The sequence below is a fragment of the Lissotriton vulgaris genome, chromosome 6 (assembly GCF_964263255.1).
Source record: "Lissotriton vulgaris chromosome 6, aLisVul1.2, whole genome shotgun sequence".
Lineage (NCBI taxonomy): Eukaryota > Metazoa > Chordata > Amphibia > Caudata > Salamandridae > Lissotriton > Lissotriton vulgaris.
In genome coordinates this window covers 287101259-287117593 of record NC_141694.1, presented here as the reverse complement: position 1 = coordinate 287117593, position 16335 = coordinate 287101259, and the positions used below count along the sequence as shown (strand labels likewise).

At 48.8% G+C, this 16335-nt stretch overlaps 1 protein-coding gene across 1 annotated transcript in view; it reads left to right on the top strand.

Moving 5' to 3' along the window:
* DDX1 (DEAD-box helicase 1) overlaps positions 1-16335 on the top strand; it is a 344760-nt gene that overhangs the window by 71670 nt on the left and 256755 nt on the right. Inside the window, exon 6 of the mRNA XM_086926316.1 lies at positions 11133-11180. Within this exon, the coding sequence (XP_086782442.1) occupies positions 11133-11180 (48 nt within the window). The remainder of the gene's footprint in view (positions 1-11132; positions 11181-16335) is intronic.

Sequence of the window (16335 nt, the reverse complement as noted above, 5' to 3'; positions counted from 1 at the left end):
CACGTCAAAATGCAAAATGCCGAAACTTCGCATCCAGGCAGCCCAGGGAGGGGTCCCTGGGGACTGCCCTATCGATAGACTGGTCGAGGACATTTGCTTACGCTTTCCCCCCGATACCGCTGATGCACTGGGTACTCAGCCAGTGCAGAGCGAGCAACATGACCCTGATATTGGTCGCACCGCAGTGGGCCAGGCAGACATGGTACTCACAGATCATGGAGATGGCACAGAGTGCACCCCACAGATTCGGGAGAAGAAAAGACCTACTCTCCATGCAAAAGGGAGAGGTTCTGCACCCAGAGCCTGAGCATGGCTCCTGAGGACATAGTTTGCGCATCTGAAAGTGCCAGAAAGCACCCTGAGGGTACTTCGGGAGGCACGAAGGCCCAGCACACGAAAGTGCTACGTATCAAAATGGCAGAGATTTACACTGTGGTGCAGGAGGGAAAAGCTACACAATAAGATGAAGAAGGACCTAACGGTGCTACAATACCTCACGCACCTGCTCGGCAAAAACCTAAGCTCATCCTCATTAAGAGATCACTTGGCAGCGATAGTCGATTACACAAGAGGAGAAACATGCAAGAGTTTCTTCACAACACAGGTTGTTAAGAGATTCCTGGAGGGAGCAAAGAGGATCGCACCACCAAAGAGGGTGCCGCCACCTGCATGAAACCTTAACCTAGTCCTAACGGAACTCATGAAAGAACCTTTCGAACCAATTCACAAGGCCTCCCTAGAAATGCTGACTATGAAAACAGCCTTTTTGGTAGCAATCACCTAACTGCGCAGGGTGATCGAGCTACAGGCGCTAACGCTACAAGAACCCTACATCCAGATACACAACGATAGGGTGGTGATGAGAACGGACCCACACTTCATGCCAAAGGTGGTGTCAAGATTCCACATGAACCAGACTATACAAATACCAAGTTTCTTCCAGAAACCGGCTGCAAGCGCTGAAAGGGCTCTGCACACCCTAGACGCCAGAAGGGCAGTCATGCACTACATTGAGAGAACGAAGGAACACAGGAAAACAAAGCAGTTCTTTGTGTCCTTCGCTAACAGTTTCATGGGGAAACCAGTAACTAAAGGAACAATTGCGTGAAGGATCGCTCAAACAATACAGTTCTGCCACATGCGGGCAGGACAGGAACTAGCAGTGGGGACACGTGCCCACTCTACCAGGAAAAAGGGAGCTACAATAGCCTTCCTAGCTAACACACCCATTCAGGACATATGCCTGGCGGCAACATGGGCTTCGGTGCGCACGTTCATGAAGCACTACTGTGTGGATATACAGATGAACAAGGAAGCACAAGTCGGACAGAAGGTGCTTCAACACATATTCAATAACCAACGCTCATCTTCCACCCAGCCGCCACAAACATGAGAAACCGCTGCAAAGTCTATGCACAGCATAGTGAATCCAGAAAGATTCACGCTGCAAAACGAATAGTTTCTTACCTGTCGGTGTAGTTTTGCAGCTTGAAGATCATTCTGGATTCACCAGCGAACCCACCCACCTCTGCCAGAAAGATGAGGCTGGAGAGAAAAGGGGGGTTGAAACAGAGACAATACTTGGAAAAGAAACCTTAGAGGTTAAAGCGGTGAATGACATTGCCATAACTTGGGTAACAGAACGAACACGAGAAAAAAGAATCCGAAGATGGCGCCCAAGAGTGGGAGCTTCCGCATGAAGCGTGCCAACATTACCGGAAATGCACCAAAAGGTGGGACGTCGTCGCCCACTTGGGCTACGAAAAAAAAAAAAGAAAAGACTACAATTCCGGACCCAACCACAAGACCGCGGAATAATGCACAGCATAGTGAATCCAGAAAGATCTTCAAGCTGCAAAACTACACCGACAGGTAAGGAACTATTCGTTATGTTCACCTTAGCTGTCGTATGTCAGACTCCACTATCCCCCATAACCCAAACCCTGCCCCAGCCCTGCCTCACCGCCAGGGGCGGATTGGCACAGCGGGCACTCGGGTATGGGCCGAAGGGCCGTTGACTCAGTGCACTCTGTGGACTGTTTTTTCCCCCTTTACCAGTCCACAGAGATCACTGACCGGGAGAGGAAAGGAGGTTCGCCCCGGTGTTCCGTCGTTTTATCTCCCCATCGGGATGATCTCCCCCTTCCCATAAGCGGGTAGAGCATCTCGTTAGCTCATAGCTGTATTTGTAAGCTCCCCTCTGAGTAGGGGGAGACCAAACTAATGGGGGAGATGATCTAGTTAGAACCTGGCCAGTTCAGTGAGGCTCAGCTGTGGCCTCTCCTTGACCCCCTGCCTTGCCAAACAATCACGCTGATGGTGGGCTGGGGAGGGGTGATTGCGTGCCAGATTCTGCCTCCCAGGGGGGCAGGTGTTGCTCAGGCCTGTGAGCTATTTTCACCTCCACATCCTGGGGCCCACGCAGCCCAGAAACAGTGTTTGCTTTAACACCTCACCCACAGCCCTTCATTCAGGGCATAGTGGGGAGGAAGAATGGGTCTCACTATGGGGGCCAGGTGATGTGGGAAACTGCACCATCTGCACCTTAGACCGACCCCAAGCCCCATGGATGGCCTAGAAGTTATGTTATGTTATCAGTTTTGTTGAGCGCGACAGCTGCCCCAGCAACGGGGCGTCCCGGCGCTAAGAACCAAAGCATAACCAACTGAGAAAAGGGGAGGGGGGGGGGGGGGAACGTGACTACAGAGGAGGGAAGAGGTGTGTTTTTACTGCTTTGCGAAACGCTGACAGATTGGTGAGGCAGCGAATGTGGAGGGGCAAGGAGTTCCATAATTTTGCTCCCTTTACTCTGAAGGAGCGATCTCCGATTCGGCTGAGCTTAGTGCGGGGGATCACAACAAGGTGTTGGCCCATGGAGCGAAGATTGCGTAGTGGGGTATAAGGTGTTAGAACTGATGGCCCCGAACTTCTCCGATCATTGCTAAGGATTTTAAAGGCGATGGTAAGAGCTTTGAACTGGATGCGAGCTTACATGGGCAGCCAATGGAGCCTCTGTATGGTAGCTCTGGCCGAGCATCTTCTGGGCAGGCCTACAATTGCCCTGGCTGCTGAGTTCTGAATCTGTTGGAATCTGGATATCTCCGCTTTGTTAGCGCCCAGTAGGAGGACGTTTGCATAGTCCAGCCGGGCAAGGATGGTGGCTTGGACAATGAGCTGCCTTGTCTTGGGGTCAAAAAAGCCTAAGATGGGGCTAAGGCTTCTCAGCAACCCAATACATGTGGCTGCCACTTTTTTTGTGTGCGACTGGTAATTCAGTGCAGAGTCCAGCCATACTCCTAGGTTTTTTACCAGGGATTTCGGAGGGGGGGTAGGGCCCAATATAGGGGGCCACCAATGGTTGTTCCAACCGCTAGTGTTCTTGCCCAGGAGTAGCACCTCTGTTTTTCCTGCATTTAGTTGTAGACAATTCGCAGTCATCCAGTTGGCGACTGCAGCCAACCCATCCCTAAATTTTGAGGCAGTGGCAGAGGGCGCTTCCGTGAGGGTGATTACCAGCTGGGTATCGTCAGCGTATGAAACCAGTGTGAGGTCCCATTCTTTTCCACTGCCGCAAGTGGTTGCATATACATGTTAAAAAGGGATGGGCTAAGGGCAGAGCCCTGGGGGACTCCTTGGCCTATCGCGTGGGGTTGAGAGATAAAAGGGGGGGCTGACACACGAAAGGATCTGCTCGTGAGGAATGACCAAAACCATTCCAGTGCCAGGTCACTGATCCCAATGCTTTCCAAGCGGCCCAGTAGGATATCATGGGAGACCGTGTCGAATGCTGCGCTGAGGTCGAGTAGTATCAGCGCAGCACTCTGGCCGGTGTCCATAATCCTCCGGAGGTGTTATGTGGTGGCCAGAAGGGCGGACTCCGTACTAAGCCCGGGCCTGAACCCGTGTTGGGAGGGGTCCAAGATGTTGTTTTTGGCCAGGTGGTCAGTGAGCACGGCGTTCGCATGCGCTTCAGCTAATTTAGATACTCACGGAAGCAGTGAAACTGGTATGTAATTTTCCGGTTTTGCAGGGTCTAGAGTGGTTTTTTTAATTATGGCAGTAACCCTAGCCTGTTTCCAGCATGTGGGCACAGTGGCTGATGAAAAGGAAAGATTAAGGAGTTTGGCCAATGAAGGTAGGAAGAAGTCCAACGCTTTTAGAAAGTGGGCTGGTCTCATGGGGTCTGAGGGAGAACCCGATTTCACCTTTCTGCAGATAGTAGCTAGGTTTTCAGGAGAGATAGCCGGTAGGAGGGTGAGCTTAGAGCCTTTGTGAGCCTCAATGGAGACACCAGTGCAGACAGAGGGGGTATGAGGGAAGGTGTTATATATCTTTCTCACTTTTTCTGTAAAGTAGGTGGCCAGATTGTCGCACTGTTGCGTAGAAGAGATGCATGAGGCCGAGTTGCCATCGTTTTGTAATTTTTACACCAGTTTGAAAATAGTTTTCGTGGGGTTGGGGCTGGACTCAATTTCTTTAGCATAAAAAGAGGCTCGAGACATGCGTATGGCTTTGTGGTATAGCTTGAGTTTGGCCAAATAGCATGCTTTCTTCTCGTCCCTGTAGTCTTTCCTCCACTGGCGTTCGGCCTTTTTACACTCTTTTCTAATTTTTTTCAAATTCTCATCATACCATGGATTAGAGGGGGTACTCCGTCCTCTAGTCCATTTTGCTGGTATGATGGTGTCGAGTCCTTTCGTAATCCACTCTTGAAAAGCAGCGTATGATATATTGATGTCGCTCGCAATATCTAGATTGGGTTCACCTAAACTGGCAGGGAAGTTCGTACTGTGGAGTTTGTGCCAAGGCCGATTAAAGCGGGAGACGGGCAGCGCTTTTTTGGGCTGAGTGGCGGTCGTAATCACAAGTGTGACCAGAGAGTGGTCTGTCCATCCCATAGGTTTAGGGGGGTCCGCCTTCACTTCCGGAATGTTGGTAAAGACCGGGTCGAGTAGATGGCCAGCAGAGTGAGTGGGGGATAGTATGCGAGGGGTCAGTTGTAGCGCCGTAAGGTCTGCTAGGAGATTACTAATGGTCAGATCCTCGAGGGCGTCAAAATGGAGGTGAGGTTTAAGTCCCCCAGGATCGTAAAGTTAGGTGAGCAGGCAACAAGGGTATGGGCTGTCTCTAGGAGTTCCTCTATACATTTGGAGGTGGGCCCCGGGGGTCTATAAATGAGGAGGCCAGATAGGGAAAAGTGAGGACTAGTGGTAATTTTGAAGCGAGCACACTCGCATCCTGTAATGTTTTCCTTCACAAAAGTACAGTTATATGACGATCTGTATATTGCTGCAATGCCGCCTCCTCTCGAGTCTCTATTGATAGAGGTCATGGAGAATCCCACCGGTAGCGTGAGATTGGGGATACTGGTGAGTTCATCTTTGAGCCATGTTTCGCTTAGAAACAGTATGTCTGGGTTGTCCTCCATAAGGAGCGTGTGAACCTCAGGGTGATGTTTAACCAGGGACCTGACATTGAGGTGAGATATTGTCAGCGAGGACAGCTTCCTACTAGTATCCCTGTGTATGGGGAGATTTGGTTCAGCAATGAGTAAGTTACAGGACTTACAGTTGATGGCGGTCTGTCCCAAGCAGCCCTCTAGTTTGTCACATCGTGGACCCGGATTGAGTGCCAAGAGTTGACTTTTCCCATAGCAGTGTGCCGTTTGCGTTTTTTAAGCAGGGGGACTGGCGAGAGGCGATTACTTGGTGAGGACGGGCGAAGACGGGCTTGCCTTCGGCGCGCAAACGGCGCGCCCGCTGCGCGTACGGTGAATACACATGCTTTTGTAGGAGAGAGTGGGGCAGGGGGCGTGGCCTCGGAGTGGGCGTGGCCTCGCTGCACGCCGTGAATGGCGGCAGCCACTGTGTGTGTTTGGTTCCTTCCTGAGACAGCGCTAGGTCCGCTGTACACAAGGTTCACAAGGCAGGTCCTGGGGGTGCCAAGGAATCGAAGCAGGTGCAGTTATAAAACGAATAAACACAGAAATAACAGTGACACAAAGTTTTAAAATATTGCAAAGCTCTCTCCCGGCTTTTCGCCTCAGGAGGGTAAGTAGTTCTGTGTTTTTGCTTTAACCCCTCTCCTGCCACCCATTGCCCTGAGGCAGTGAAGGGCTGGGGAGGGTTGAGTAATTTACAAATAGCTGGGGCCTTGCTGTTTTCAGATGCTCCTGCACTGGAGGGCTGGGGAATAATTTTTTTTAAAAGAAAGGGGGCTCTCTGTTTTCAGATGCTCAATAATTTTTTAAGAGAAAGGGGCCTCGCAGCTTTTTTCAGTTGCTCCTGCGCTGGAGGGCTGAGGAATAATTTGGTAATAGAAAGGGGCCTGTCTGATTTTCAGGTGTTCAGCTTGTAGGACATTGTCACCTTGGCCCTGTGTCCTTCCCAAGAACAATATCCTCCAACTTACATTCCTTGTGTGTTTCATGAAAGGGCATGGCCGCGAATGTGGGCCATGCCCCGCAAATGTGGGCCATGCCCCGCAATGTGGGCCATGCCCCGCGAATGTGGGCCATGCCCCGCGAATGTGGGCCATGCCCCGCAAATGTGGGCCATGCCCCGCAAATGTGGTCCATTTTTTCGTCAGTGCCCGGGCCAAATTGGGATACCAATCCGACCCTGCGCACCGCCCCACAGCGTTACCTCTGTGAGCCGTCTCTGCTGTACAAGAATTGTGCATTTGTATGTGCTGCAAAGTACTATTCTTTAAATGTGTAGATTAAAGCACAATTTCATCAAAATAAAGCAGTGGGTTGTGCGGTCAGTGATTGGGCTGCCATCGCTACCACTGAGAGCCACTTGTTGAAGGGGTTGTACTTGGCAAAGTTTACAGAGCGTTAGTCGGACAAGCCCTGGAAAATCTTTGACCAAAAACCTCATGTCTGAGGCTGTCTTCCTTGCTTGCTCAGTGCCCCCCCATTTACCTCCCCTTTTCTCCATTCAACCCATTTGACCAACCCCTGACCAGGGTCTGACAGTGGGCTATACCCAAACCTATGACTCGCTTGCCTCATTATTTGGGTAGGAAATTACACCACCACATTTAAGTCTTGGAACATGGAAGGAAAACCTGTAATGTCTCACAGTCAGTGTTTCCAAGGTGTTCCCTGATGTAAAAAATATAAAGGTTTCATGCCGCAATTTCCAAACTGTATCGTTTTTTTACAAATATACATGTTAGGCACATTTTGTCAAATTACAGAAGCCCACACGCCAGATTTCTTTTTCCAATAAAGAAAGCTTCCTTTTTGTGATAAAATGAAAACCTCTGAGGTTTTAGGTAATTTTTTTTTATCATTTGGTATTTGAATGCCATTGTAAAACAGGAGGCAATAATAATGAACCTTAACATTGAAGACAATGGAACAGCAGTGTGCTACCACTACGATTCTAGGAATGCTTCTGTCAATATTCCAATTTCTTTTTTATCCACACCCTGTGATTATTCCTTTCTCCAGGCTCGCCATGATATGGGATTGTGCTGGGTAGTGCGAGTCTGAGGAAGAGCGCTCACTGTGTCATTGGAGCCTCGGAATTAGGAAGGGGAAATTCTTCTTAGCTGTTGCATCCCCCTTGGCTCTGCCAGAGAAAAGCAGTTTGATAGAGCCCAAGGAAAATAGAGGTTTGATGACTGCCCACTTTCACAGCTTGCTCTGTGCATGTTTGACACTTAACCCCATTACCCTGCAGGTGGACATTATTTGGTAAACATTCACAGCAGTTCTGTGAATCAAGCCAGATCAGCTTCAGAGGCTAGGGGGTTTTAAACCTCTGTCTTCAGGTGGACTTTTGTTTTTAATGAGAAGATTAAGCCCTACTGTTAGGTAGCATTAGAATGTTCTAATAGATTTATATCCAACAGGAGTTTGCTATAACAGCCATTATTATAGGCTCTCGCCGAGGCAGAACGTTCGTTGTAATAGCATTATGGCCACCATCATCTCTGCCGTAAAACAGGAGCAGGTTTTAAATGCCAGTATGGGCTGCTACTCTGGACTTTAAGGCTTGTTATCTTTTAAATGTTCCAGCCGATATGTCCATTAATTTTTGTGTTTAGCGATAATGATTCTGATCTACAGGTAGGTTAATGATAATTGGCTGCATTTTCCTTCAATGTTATGCGATTGGTAGCAGTTTTGTCTTGTAAATGTACTTTTGAGGGTTTATAAAAAATGAAAACATACGAAAAAGATCTAATGCGATAAAGCAGCTACTCAAGCAGTGGCGATTCCTTTGTATGGGCATCGCCCCACTAATTATTTTTCCCCCAGGGGTCCACACACTAAGTACTGGTTTTACGATTACATTTTAGCCTGCTCTCACTCTGTGACTCAGACGCGCCGCGGGCATGCTACCATGATGATGTCACTCACGGGGCGAGGGGGGGAGTTGTTGGGACTCGGAGCAACTCGGCTTGCGCCATGCCGGTCTGACAGTGCAGCAAAAATGCGCATGTCGGGTTGGCAAGGTGCCTTTCACTGGCCAGCCTGACAGGCGCAGGCTTACTGGTCTTTGCACTCTCCCTATACACTTGGAGGGGGTGGGTCGTAGCCACAGCCCCACGGCCTCCTAAGGAGCGTTGAGGTCTCCTGCCCCTGGCAAATCAATCCAGGCGCTGCTTAGCAGTGCCGTGCAGTGATTGGTCATGGCCATCAGCCCCTTTCTCTGCTCCTCCGGGTGCTCCCCCTCCGTGCATACATCAGGACGTGCCATCCATTTCATTTGCACAGACTGAGCGAGTGAGAGTCAGCCACTCGAGCTCTGTCTGACCTCGCTCGTTGCCCCGGCTGGAGAGGCTTGTCTCCCTACTACATACCACCAGTGGAACTTGGAAGCCCTGCTGCTGAGCTGAGCAGTGCGTGCCAGGCCAGCCAGGTGCCACTGCCATCTTCATCATCGTCAGCAGTCGCAATTGCAAAACGCAGATCGGTGACATCTGACACACGAGTATCAGTACTGCGACACACACACTCAACAGTAGTGAGTGAGTCACTGTGAGTATGAGTCTACACGAACCTGCGCAGCGCTATTTGTTATGTACACATATAAAATATAAATATTTGTTGTTGCAGGTGCAACTGACCAGCAGGCAGCAGTTGACTGACTCATGGCAGTCACTGACTTGTGTGGCCCGGCCCTTGTCTTCTCTGGCCTGGCCATTATTAAGGCGGTCTGAGTGCTGCTGTGTGTCTACTTGTCTGAATTTGAAAAACTGAAAATGAAAGTCACTCGGCTCGGCAGTCTGTTCTTGTTCTGCTCAGAGTCTTAACTTTCTGTGTCGCAACACAGTCATCGCCGTAATAATGGCCAGGGGCTCTCAGACAGGCAGACTGGCTAGGATCCATCGCCGATCGGAATAAAATAATGATCTCTTGGCGCTGGATAGCGTAAGCGTGATGAGTAAGTGAGGGGTGAAACTTGATAGCAACGCAGCAGCAGGCCACAGGCCCTGGTGGCGAGCAGTGCGCTGAGCATCGGAGCGCAGTGGCACCTCTGGAATGGATTAAGCCGGGATCAGGATGCCCAACTTTCAAAAATGCTCCACTTAAGTTTCCCATTTCAAACACCTTAACAACGAGAGACTTTGAGAGCTGGGGTGGGAGCCTCCACAGCCACAGGGCACCGAAGAATGATTGGAGTACAGGTGAGGCTCGGTGTGTGACGTCACCCCAAAGCCCCCTGTCCAGGCCATCCTGCTCCACTGGGTTCATAGGGGGCAACATGTACTCAGTTCTCACTGATATAGTGGGCCCGCTCTGCACCAACTGTCACTCCATGATTCTGAAGGGAGGCAGTGCAGTAAGGAGAAATCGCCTCTTACTCACCACTTTCTATGTGGGCATGGTGTAATTGGACCCAATGCCTCTGAGGCGTGGGCCTTCAGTCTGCCTTGCGAGTGTCAGTCAAATCAAAGTTTATCTCTAATATCACCGATTCAAAATCGGTCAAAAATATCTGGAAATAATGTATATTTTTGTGAGAATCATTTGAACATACCAGTCTTAAGTGAATAAATAACTACAATGTGAATATGTGAATGGTTGGCATTAAAAGGTGTAATACATTTTGCAAATTCACCTTTTAAAAGAGCAGATAAAGGTGGAAATGTAATTAGTTTGCGCATAGTGGCTGAACCCATATTCAGCTTCTGCGCACATAAGGAGCTCTCTATTCCTTGTTTGAAATGAGCAGGGCATTTACATCCAGGACAAGACAATCTGTCTCTTAGATAGTAGCAGAGCCAAGTCAACAAATCATACTCTAGCCGTCTTAGGTCTGTGCATCAGGCAAAATAGGAAGGTTTCTGTTGTGTGGACGTTCAATCTGTTGGTGAGCGCTAAATTGGTCCACTATCGTTTTCCACTAGTGATTTATAGGAGAAGTATCTCAAAGCATGTGGAAAAATCAGCTTCCATCATTTGCACATATGGAAGAAGTCTGTTACTCCAAAATACATTTTGTGCACATGTTGCAGTGGTATGAAAGTTTCTACACTATGTTATTATGTTGTATTTATTGGAACCTGCTGTTTCTAAAAACATTTGCAGCAAATCCAGTTACCCATGCAAGTTCCATATTCATCAGTTTGTTTCCCTAGGTTGGCAGGGGCGTAGCTTCAGGGGGTGTTTGGGGTGTTGCACTGCCTTAATAAATTTATTTTCTGGTAAATAGTTGGTCTCAGGTGCTTTCAGTCTGGTTTGGTAAGGTATCCGTCTGATTTAACCAGGACAAGCAGCTACCATGTTATTGTAATAACTGCACTTTCACAATTGCTTTATTAATCTTCTTGCTTCTCAAAGTTGCTTGAAAATGCACCATTTGCCCACTCATTTTTCAACATTTTCTCAGGGTTATCATCCCCCCCCAAACACCCCTTTAATTGTTCAGGCGCACTCGCTACGCTCGAGCGCCACGGTGCTCTCCCACAGAAAGTTTACGCCTCACCACTTTCAAACCTCACCAGCCACCACTGCAGCTAAGTCATTGACTAGGAATGAGCAAGACAGCTGATATCTCTGTTTTAAAGTACGTCTGGCCAGACATTTCTTTTTATTTTCGGTATGCAGCAAATGTCTTCTATGCAATCTTACTGCCATCAGTTGTCCCTGACACTATATTTGTTCTTTTCAGTGCTGAATAAGTGGCAGATGAATCCATATGACAGAGGCTCTGCATTTGGTAAGTTTTTATATGTTGAATGTAAGGAATTTATAAATCCCATACTTTTTTCACCGCCCCTTTTGTTTAGCCACTAATTGGATTTAGTTGGTAACCCAGCAAAGCCTGCATGAAGTTAAACTTATTGAAATAATTTTGCAAACATTAGTGTTTGAAACCTCTGTGATAATCTCTCTATTGATTACTATGGAGCTGGGGCTTACTGACTAAATGGACTTTTTATTTGCAAATATTCATCTAGAACAGAGCAACCACAAACTTTCTTTGAGGCAGTTTCCTATTTCAAAGAACAGGTGTTCACAACAGTTTCCTTGTCTATCAGTTTGCAGCCAAAACAAATATTTGTACATTGTATTGTTTGGAAACTCATTTGAATACAATGGAGTGGCAGGAAGCCGAAAACGCACTGTGCCCTAACCTTCGTGTTCTTAATCGCTCACAGCACAGTATATACCTTAACCTCTGTGTGCTATCGACATTTTTTAACCTCCCCTCCTTTGGGGAATGGATCTACTGTAAAATTGACAAGCAAAAGTCTTAGTCTGGTACATTTCTGTATGATGGATGTTTTGTCTGTTGGCTAATTGGCTATGGAACACTGCATTAATTGACTGTATTGACTTTTTTCTAAAATATAGCAATTCAATGTTTCAATACCACATTTGACCAAATCCTCAGCATCTGCCAAGCAACATCTTCTGCTTAAGCCAAGTCTGCTGGCATTGTCTACCTAGTGCAGTTTGGGCAAAATACCTAGTTCTGTAGTAGGGGATCTCTGTGTATAGTCATAATCTAGTGAATAGTCCTGCCCATGTGCGTGGACCCCGGAGCAATCAAAAATAATCTCTTAAAGTGTCGAAAAAATGCAGAACTGCACAGACATTGAAGAGAGAATTTATAGACATATAATGCAGCCTATAAACAGGCTTCACTGTCCAGTACTTCAACTAGAAATTCCACCAAAAATCCACAAAACAGCAAAGCCTGTCCAGATTTCCCTTGTTTTCAGCAAAAACCCCTCTGGAATGATAGAGAGGAAGACATGGACAGACAAGCCCCATAGGCTGCCATTATGTGGCTCAAAACAGGATACTGTGCCTTTTTAAGAGAACTTTCCAGAACTTCACAGTATCCCAGAATGCCCTGCAGGTCCCTCTTACTTTCAGTTATTTTTTCCGGCTCCTGCTAGCAGGACCCTGGAGCATTGAGCTCTCCCTTTTGGGACTTATTTGGTGTTTTTTCACTATTTTTTCACAGAATTAGTACTTTATTGTGCTGTGGGCCTTTTCTCCTTGGTTTTCTCACTCTGTTTTGTTAATTATGCCTGCATTATTCAACAAATACCCGGAGTGCTCCAGGAACAAGCATTTACAATGCAATGGTTTTGCCTTTGTTAAAGTTAGAGCTATTGGCATTGCTCTTGACATTATTTTTATTTATGTTTTTTTTAACATAAATAAATGGCATTGTCATTTACAATGCCACTAGCTTTATCTCGCAAATGACACACACAAACACCCACGGAGAGGCCCCCCCCAAACACACACAGAGCCCCCCACACACACAGCCACACAGAGCCCCCCACACACACAGCCACACAGAGCCCCCCACACACACAGCCACACAGAGCCCCCCACACACACAGCCACACAGAGCCCCCCACACACACAGCCACACAAAGCCCCCCACACACACAGCCACACAAAGCCCCCCACACACACAGCCACACAAAGCCCCCCCAAGTATAAGGTACTTAAAATGAGTAATTTTGTCAAAATGACACGTCATGTGTAAGATTATAATGTGTTATTACGCATGCTCCGTGTGTGCGCCTGGTATTGTTTGGCATTAAGATGTGATACAAAGTGACCAAAATGGTGCTGGGGCTACTGGACCAAAATGCATTACATTCACCTTGCTACCAGAACCCACGATCTGGACGGAGTTCGAGCATTTAAAAGTGATTTAAGACATAACACATCGAAAACATGCCACTTCATACACAGTAAACTTGACGAGCTATAGCAACACGTTTTTCAATACAACGGGGATGGACACCAGTACATGGCTGGGGCTTTAAGAAGACGTCACCGTCCAACGTGTTACTAAGGCGGAAGTAAATGCAGCGCTCCTTTTCAATGGCCTCACACGCCCATCACGATTGCTAGTCGGCTTGCTACAATGAGTCATTACTATCGGAAACCGCATCCGACTTTAATCTTACGTTTTACAGTATTTTTACACGTACCCTCCAAACAATGCTTCCGGATTAATTGGTGCAATATTTTTTTTATTTACCACCCAAGATCCCACTCCTCCTCCCGGCAGTGAGAGCGCAATGAACAACAAATTAAAGTCCGAAGAATGGTTTTCAGGAAGGGTGTATTGGCGGCGGTTAGGACAGTGGCAAGAGTAATGCGGAGGAGTACGTTTGCATTTCGGGGTGGGCATGCTGGGAACGGAGGGAGACAGGATGGCAGGAGATGGGTGGAGGAGTGCACAAATTACGTTCTCAGTTAAGGAAAAGATTGGGTACCAGAATACTTTATATATAGTACAACGAAAGTGCACATGACAGATCAGATTGTGTGAAGTCCAAAGGATCACTTCAGAGTTAGCAGTGTAAGAAAGGCATGTACGGAGGGCGTGTGCACCCTATGTGTAACCTGGATGTGCTGGTGAAATACAACGCGACTTTCTGCAAGTTGAACGAAACTGCTTCCGAATTAGTAAACTACCTAGGACCGTTCACTCTATACCCTTCACATGTCGGATGGTGTTCAACGCGGGCTGCCGTTAGTAACTGACTTTATTTACTACGTGATTGCAAGATGAAAGTCGGCGCTTTACAAAACTGAGGGCATTTTTCCTTAGTTCCTTTAGATTTCAAAGAAAGCATACCTTTGAGTTGGCTACTCGCAACACTTGTTTTTTGACAAAACTACAGAATAGTGCATTTCGGTTAGCACGCTGTGTTATGTTTTCTTTATTTGATTTTCACTAGCATGCCACACATTCTCAGTTAGTATATTGTATTCGGCCAGTTTGTAGCATCCACTTCTAATCTAGACTGCAGTCCAATTTACAGGTTTTCTGTTGCTGACATTAACGGGTGGTCGGAAAAGGGGGGGCTCTGGCGAATGGTTAGAGGCTCGTTGAGGGTTGCGGAGACGGGGCTGGGGCTCAGGAGCAGAGGATGTGGCGTGACAAGACGGGGGGCTATGCTTGGAGCTGGGGGCTCAGATGTCTGAAGGACATGGGGGGATGGGGGCAGGGTGTGCGCCGGTGGGGTGAGGGTGTCCCGGACTGCGGGGGTGCAAGGAAAGTGAAGGAATACAGGGGTGGAGGGGGGTTGGGGGGTCGGGAGCACGCAGAGGTGGTAGCAAGTCACGGTGGGGTGGGGTCTACTCCTAGACAAAAATACGAAAATGCAAAAAAGGCTGTTTAAGGGGATTGGGATGCATATGTTTTTGAAGTAAAAAGGAGCAACAGTGAAGGGATCTGGCCAGAACGCACGGCATGTCCAGCATTAAGTGGGGGAGGGTCGGCCGCCAACAAGGTTTTAACTCCAAGCCGGGAAATCGGAAAGGGGAGGGGCGTCCAGCATCGCTAAGCTTTTGGGCAACCCTGTCCACACCATGGCAAATATGCCTGGGTCTTTCATGTACCGCCTGACTGATGGAGGTAACTCGCGCCGAAAGCAAAAAACTCCAAAGACAATATTTTTATATTCACCTCGACAAATAAACGTCATAAGGACTAAGGCCCCAGGCGCTGCCGCTCACGGCGATCGTGCTAAGTGCATCATCGATGCCACATTTTAAAAGGTCGAAACAAGCAATGGCGGGAGCGTGACTAGAGGGGAACTTAGAGGTCCAGTTCGTGCCGGCCCTTCACGGTACACCGAAGGTCAGGGGAGAGAGCATTCTGGAGCCAGTTAGATGTTGCACGCAAGGTATATTACAACTCTCTGCCCTCAAACTACATACACACCACAAAGTGCCTTACTTCCTGCATGCGCCAAGCTTAAAGCAGTACACAACCACCACGCTTAGCAAGAGAATGGCAACACGGGGCATCACCCACAGACACCCAAGTGTTGGTCCTGGAATCCCTAACGGAGAAGATGCATTTCTGTCAAACTGTTTTTTCCTAGTTTGTTACCAGAAATGTCACTAAGGAGGCTCTGCGGAGACTGAGGAGGTGTCTGCAGAATCTGAGGGGGTGTCTGTGGAGACTGAGGAGGTGTCCGCTGGACAGTCAGCACGCACCCTGCCCGCTCTCACCACTCTGTCACGCACCTCCCACGCAACGTCACGCACACTGGCAGCCCTCCCCTCCCCCTGCACAGTCACACACCGCCACCTCCTACAGAAGTGTCTCAGCACGTGCCCTGCCTGCCCCCACACACTGTACTCCACGCACATCCACACACAGACGTCCAGCGCCTGCAGCTGTGCGGTCTCATCACACACTGTCCGCCCTCACACTCTCCCTTCCACACACTCGGGCAGTAGGGGTACGCCCCATACGAACACCACCAGCTCCTGTGCAATTCCTTTCTCTCCACAATGACGCACACTGCCAACACTTGCTGCGGGGTGTGAGGTCCATCCGCACATACCTTGAGCTCCCACACTGCCCTTACACACACACTGCAAGCCGAGGCTCTGCTGCAGAGGTGAGAGTGGCAGCAGGCTCCTCACAGATTAGCTGCACTGCACCTTAGCAAGGACACACCCTGCAGTGTCAGTGCGGTGCGCACAAGACAAGGAAGGAGGCACCAGCTTTTGAGACACACCTGCCTCGGGGGTCCACTGCTCAGCCAGTGCTCGTCAGTATTTTGAGTATAAGTCCTGTGGATGTCACTTCTGAGTGCTGCCGGCACGTGCGCTGCTGTCCCCGCACCCCGGCTCACACTCTGGGTCCGATCCAGCCTCGCACTACCTTCCCTGCCACCGGAGCGCAGAGAGTGCAGCCGGGATTCAATGCGAACGGCAACTTCAAAAGGAGGGAAGGAAACGCCTCCCTGAGCGCTGCAAACCTTGCGGGGGCTTCTAGGCGACAGGAGGACCCTTGGCGTGACTTACACAGACCCTGGCAGCACAGACACCCACAGGTCCGAAGAAGTAACGGGCGAAGCAAGGAGCACCCT